The 6195-nt window shown below is 38.4% G+C and overlaps 2 protein-coding genes across 2 annotated transcripts; one reads left to right on the top strand and one right to left on the bottom strand.

Moving 5' to 3' along the window:
* Window positions 1-87: 87 nt before the first annotated feature.
* LOC113304630 lies at window positions 88-2563 on the top strand. Its single transcript, XM_026553772.1, has 3 exons — window positions 88-280; window positions 382-461; window positions 2258-2563. The coding sequence occupies exons 1-3, from the start codon at window positions 137-139 to the stop codon at window positions 2337-2339; spliced, it is 306 nt and encodes a 101-aa protein (XP_026409557.1). The 5' UTR covers window positions 88-136; the 3' UTR covers window positions 2340-2563.
* A 499-nt stretch (window positions 2564-3062) lies between these two features.
* Window positions 3063-5946, bottom strand: LOC113304638 (RNA pseudouridine synthase 6, chloroplastic). Its single transcript, XM_026553782.1, is given in 10 exon segments — window positions 3063-3600; window positions 3603-3687; window positions 3814-3983; window positions 4176-4287; window positions 4380-4434; window positions 4518-4633; window positions 4735-4816; window positions 4948-5202; window positions 5280-5411; window positions 5737-5946. Coding segments are annotated over 10 exon segments (1356 nt in total). The 5' UTR covers window positions 5901-5946; the 3' UTR covers window positions 3063-3415.
* Between the last annotated feature and the right edge of the window lie 249 nt (window positions 5947-6195).

A 6195-nucleotide genomic window follows, 5' to 3' on the forward strand; every position in this document is an offset into this window, starting at 1 on the left:
AAATCAATCGGGGCCATTTACATTTACTATTAGCGCCTCTTTCTTTACGGAGGCTATTTCAGGGAGTTAAAAGTTCAAACAGTAGTTTTCTTAAGTTCTCCTCTCAATCGACATTTTTCATTTTGTGTGTTGAGAAATGAGTTCTTCTTCGTCATCGTCGACAACTACTACTACTACAAGACCAGTACCAAGAAGAGAGAGTCCATGGGGAAGACCAGAAGGTGATACAAGACAGCCTAAAGCTCATAGATGCAATGATCGTGCTGAAGATTTTGTTCAGGTCTTTTGGTTAATTAGGGTTTTGATTCTCTATCTATAAATTTTGTGACAATTTCATGATTCTAAAGGTTTTCATGTTTCATATTGTTGTTGGTTGTGTAGGCTTGTTTTGAAGGGAATCCATTTAAGACAGTACCAGGTCCTTTCAAGCTCTTCTACAGATGTATGCGCTCTAAACCTGGGTGAGTATTCTTTCTTTCATTCTTCAGATTTTTGAAGATTTTATTTCATTATTAAAACTTAAGATCCCAAAGTTGAGGGTAACCATAGAAACTATCCAATTTAGTTGATTAGCTAAACGAATTGCGCATTGCAGTTGAAAGCGATAATCCGTATACATAATACATCAGTTTAAATTTTGTCTGCAATTCACAGTAATGTATGTGGGTGTAACCATATATTGTGTAATTATTGCTTCCTTTTTTTGCTCTAATTGTCTGATATCTGGGTTTGATTATAACTAGAAATATTTAGCTAAAATTGCAAATCCTAGTTGATCAATAGAGGTCACTTTTATGGACTGTTCTGTTGTGTGTATTGATGGTATTGGTTTTGTCACTTGCTGTAAGCCAGACAGTTTTACCACTCAGCACTGACAGTAATTTAGATCCTTACTCCTTAGGTTAAAAACTTAAATTATCTTCTTCATCTTCTTGTTCTTCTGAGCCTTTAGTCCCAAACAAGTTGGGGTAGGCTAGAAAGGAAACACGAGGACTTCCCAAGCAGTCACTCATCTTGGTACTGCTCTTGCTTTTTCCTGCGGAAGTGGCTGGTTTTCTACCAAACAAAGGTACACGAGGACTTCCCAAGCGGTCACCCACCTTGGTACTGCTCTCGCCCTCTTTCAGTCAGTCGCTGGCTCGCCACGCGTATCACGACCCTATATTCATAGGGGAAATGGTTGTGTTTTTTACTGATGACTCGCCACGCCAATCACTTATCCTGGCTTGGGACAGGCTGTGCAGAAAAACTACACAGGTGGAGTTAAAAGTATGGAAAATCATTGCATGTATTAAGTATTTAGGGCAGCATATGCACATTCAAACAAGCACCACATACTTGATAACTTTCATCAGAGACCCATATAGCACAGCGACAGAAATCGTGCACAGTTGATATCTTCATCACAGTCGCATCCTACATAAGGACATATAAATTGTCCACCAAGTATGCTTACACTAATCAAGTTCATGGAAATGTAAACAATCAAATCAAATAGGATGATAGTTGGCATTACCTGCGGTTCTTCCTGGACCTCTTTGAGTAAGATATTCTCATAAGCTGAATTCACCTTTTCAGCTTCAAGGACAAAAAGGCTTCTTTCCTTAACTGACATTCACTTAAATCTTATATTCACTGAATTTCAAAAGATGTGTTTTTATCGTATTAATTGCTTCTGTTTTACAGTATTGAAAGGAGTAAACTATAGCGGTCGTGTATCCTTCTCATGTCTTCTTGCCATTGTTTTGAAGTGTGTGTTCCATGATAACAATTGTACTTTTCCAACTTCTTAAGTATCCTTGATTTGTTGTGCAGAAGTCGTTCATTGTATTTATTTCTGAGAAACACACTGAGATCATAATCTTATTGAATAGTCTCTGAAGTTTTGAGGTCCTAAATTTTGTCTACCATGTCTCGCTTTGCTTGTAACTTATCGCGTCTTCTTAGCAGGGCTTAGAAGTGTTCCCTGAAAACTGTTCTACTTGTCTAACTTGTTCGGTATCTATCATTGAGTAGAAGTTCTTTGTAGTCAATAGATCTATCACTTACAGGGATATGGATCTTGATAGATTAAGTTCCCTGAAGTTTCAAGACCTAAATTTTAGGTACCATCAACCAGGTCTTGTTGTGTAGTTGATTTAGATCTCCTTGTCACCTCATCCACTTGTTTGCTGATAAGCAGTATTGATGCTGCTTTGCACGTGCTTTCACTTTTCAATATAACACATTAACATCATTTTTTCATTCTGGTTTGCAGGGAGGAACCAACAGAGCCATTTACTTATCTAGATCTTGATCCTCCACGAAGAGAAGAAATTAAACTTGAAGAGGCCTTCTGAATGAGGAAATTTAGTGGCCACTTAATTCAAATCTAGCATGGCTTTTCACAATGTATAGCACAATGGAGCTTCGTTGCTATGTAGTCCAATAAGAAAAACTCTAGGTGTTTCTCCATTTCTGTTCTACTGTGCTACTGTCAGTGCTGAATATTGAACTATTTGTTTCACAAATCATTAACTTCTAACTGTTTGTTTTTCTTTTTAAAGCATTTCTTACTGTCGTATGTACTGCTCTGCAAAATAGCTGAATTTGCAGATTTTTGCAAGGTTTCTCCACGTTTCACAGCTTAGTGCATGGCTCTGAAGCCAAGATAACAGGGTGCCATAAATTACAATCTCTAAAAGCAAAGTTCTACAGTTAAGCAACACAGAATACTTATTTGTCATGGTATTTGTATGCAGTCCAACCAGTTTTAATGCATTCTATCATCTGCGTTATGCATTGTCATGGTATTGCAACTAGTTCAGCAGTCTAGTTATCACACAGCTCCATAGCGTTTGCTGTCAGTTCATGGCGAGAGCCATGAATGAAGCCAGATAACACGGTGCGATAAATTACGATCCCTAAAAGCAAAGTTCTACAGGTAGGCAACACAGAATATTTAATTCGATAACACCAATCAATTTTAATACGTTCTATCATAAGCGTTCTGCATTGTGATGGCATTGCAACTTGTTTCGCAGTCTAGTTGTTACTCAGCCCATAGCATTTGTAATCTGATGTGGGGTAAAAAAATGCACCGGAAACTTGCATAAAACAAGAAATAGAAACAAGTAGACTGTTACCCTAGAAACTTTATCACTACATGTATAAAAAAATTGACCCCTACTCTTTTACATTCTTGGAAAATTTAGTATGCAAAATCTGGTGACTTAGTGAAAGTGGTTATAAAACCATCCTATCCAGAACACTGTTGCCAAGGAAAGAACCCCTTGTGTATTTCTGTGGGCATCCTCTTTTGTGTTTCTGCTGCAATTGTATTTTATGTTTCTCACAAGCAAAAGCCACACCGCTGGTATCATTTCCCTCCGACAGCGGCATTGATGGAGTGAAAGTCAAAATTTTGAATTTTACTTCATCTCCACCAAGGAGTTCTAGCCTCATAAAAATGTTCCCCGTCATCCCACGAGATTTGACATGCTTGTAGACCAATTGCTATACTTGGTTCCTTACCATGCTGCGCCATCCATTCTTCCACAGCTTTTGTTCTTTCATCCTCGCTTTCATAAAGTTTCCCATCTTCACCAAACGGTTCAGTCCAGGATTCATTGCCTCTGCAATGGCAGCGGGTATGTACATTGAATCACCCACTATGGGAGCACCAATGGCGGCCAGTTGAGCTCTAACCTGCATTTCAACACTAGACTTACAGTACTATACAAGTTTTTCTTATTATTGCTTGCGAACTTGGCATGCACTCCTTGCAAGTACATAACTAGGAATTGGGAAATAAGTATCTAACGGTTGAATTACCTGGTGAGTTTTGCCTGTTAAAAGGTTGATTTTACACTCATATGCAACATCCTTTTTGGGCCAACCACAGTTGTCAATACGCAATTTCTGTTCAGTGGAGGCAGTCGGCCAAGGAACTTCTTTGCATTCCAAGACTTCAAGCTGGCACATATGCCATCCTTTAGTAATATCTGTAAGCACAATAATCTTATGTCAAACTGGTGCGTGAATCAGCGTGACGACAAGCCAGAAGCCATAAAATCATAGTTATTATGTGTCAAACTCGAATTCATATATAATGAAGTATACATGACACATGCATGATAGCATGGTCTACACATGTCAACCTACAAGTTTTAAGCTACAAATTAGCAAAAAATTACCTTTTGATACAAGTCTAGGAGCAACATTCACTGGACGCATGTAATGGGTAACTACTCCAATGGGGACAGGTGCAGCAGCCAATGCAAGATAAAGCTTTTTCACCTTTTTCTCCTGTCAAAAAGATTGAAACTCATAGTTAGGGCCGGAAGTAAGATGATCCTGTGAACACGGATACATAGTCTCTGACATTAACTTCGGCATACCCTGATCTTTCCATGAAAAACTGAGCAGTACTGCTTTGTCCTAGCTAAAACAACACTGACAAACAGATTGAAGCTTTCGTTACAGCAGTCCATGTAAAGCATACAATATCAGAACTCAATCAGTTTCAGAAGCAATACCAGCCCTCAGTGCAGTTATCGATTTGATGAGTAGTCCACAATGGGTCTGTTAACCCCAAAGCACGAGTAGCAAAAGTTGCACAGCTTTCTTCAATGTTATCTGTCGTTCCTCCTACCTACACCAAATAAATATGATTGTAGTGGCCAGTTAGCAATCAAAACACTTTAGCAGAAACTTAAGAAACACCTCGTACAGTTCTTGATATATATTGCATACCGATGTGCCAGCTGGTTTGTCCAATATCACGTAGGACTCAGTAACAGCTATTATTCTTGATTTCCAGTCAATCTCATAGCACCTAATTGGATTTTCCCAAATACCGAATATCAAAGAGTGTTCAAGCGTCTATTAATCCTCGCAAACACAAAAAAATGCATAGAGAAAAATAAAAAGCATTATCTCTACAAAACTTTGGTGAAAGGAGTATACCTCGGGAAGCGTTTTGGATGTATATGAACACGCAAGTATGTACCCGCTTCGACAAATTCATCAACACGGGTTATGCGAAAGGTTTTTTGTGCTTCTCGGAAAGTCTTCCCTTTGATAGATTTTCTTTTGCGAAGAACATCAGGGTCTGTCACTTCTTTAAAAATCTTAATTTGCTCAGTGGTTGCAGTTGGAGGAGGCGTTGGACAAACTAGTGCATAATATACAGCTCCAAAATGGATAAGATCTGCAACAAACCTTCACAAATACACTTATTCTCTTTCACTACTTTGATAAGAAACAAAAGTATAATATATGCATACAGGGACACTCACTGAGGAGGAAGATCCACTACTTTACTAATATATTCGAGAACAGGTCCTCCTTCTCTGACAACTAAATGTTCGACTCTTGGCAGTCCATTTTGTGATGGACATGGTAGCAACCGATTGTATTCAGGGTAAGGGCTGCAGCAATCAGGTACGAAGTTATAATCAGATTATGAACCAATATTCCAATGCTTGAAAGATGTGTAGCACATTTTGACTCAATTGAGCTCGGGCCCTACTCACTAAACCTAGTGTTTTGACAATCAATTCATATCAGTAGCTTGTTCTTAAATATAGCCATGGTTATCAGATTTTATGAGCTGCCCAATTACTTAAAACTCCCAAAATTGCTCAACGCCCTAATTCTAAATAGAAAAATTGAGCTCAACAACTTAAAACTAATTAATACCCTACAAAAGATAGCCATAAAATTTCACTAGAAAAGAGATAAATAAAAATTTACCAATCGGATGAGGAGTTACTAAGTGTGGCGCCAAAAGTTGTTGTTGTTGAAGAAGAAGTAGAGAATGTTTTGGTTCTTGAACCATAAGAACACAAACCGAACATCTTAGCTTGCTTTCTGAAAACATGAGTGACGGCTAAACTATGAATGAGAGTCATGGGCATCCCTAAGTTTCTACTTTTTGAGGTACGAAGAGAAGAAATCAAGGAGTTTGTAAAGAGTGCAGACAAGCTCACTGCACCGCTCATTTCCAAGATTAAGAAATCAAACAACAGAAATCAAACTCACTGTACTCACTGCACGGGAGTACTTTAGATTCGAGAGATCAATATGTACAATTCTGTCCTAAACTAAGAAATGGTCGTTCCAGATTTGCTTCGGTCACAAAGTGAAGGAGAGGGTTGATCTTAGGGAGGGAAGCGAAGAAGGTGTTGAGATCAAAATATTGAATTTTGAGGG

This window comes from Papaver somniferum, chromosome 1 (genome assembly GCF_003573695.1).
Source record: "Papaver somniferum cultivar HN1 chromosome 1, ASM357369v1, whole genome shotgun sequence".
Taxonomy (NCBI): domain Eukaryota; kingdom Viridiplantae; phylum Streptophyta; class Magnoliopsida; order Ranunculales; family Papaveraceae; genus Papaver; species Papaver somniferum.

What these genes read in the sequence shown, in the direction of transcription:
- LOC113304630 (XM_026553772.1), top strand. Translation starts at nt 137, where the DNA reads ATGAGTTCTTCTTCGTCATCGTCGACAACTACTACTACTACAAGACCA. An exon ending in GTGCTGAAGATTTTGTTCAG is followed by an intron (nt 281 to 381) that starts GTCTTTTGGTTA and finishes TTGGTTGTGTAG; the next exon opens with GCTTGTTTTGAAGGGAATCC. An exon ending in TGTATGCGCTCTAAACCTGG is followed by an intron (nt 462 to 2,257) that starts GTGAGTATTCTT and finishes TCTGGTTTGCAG; the next exon opens with GGAGGAACCAACAGAGCCAT.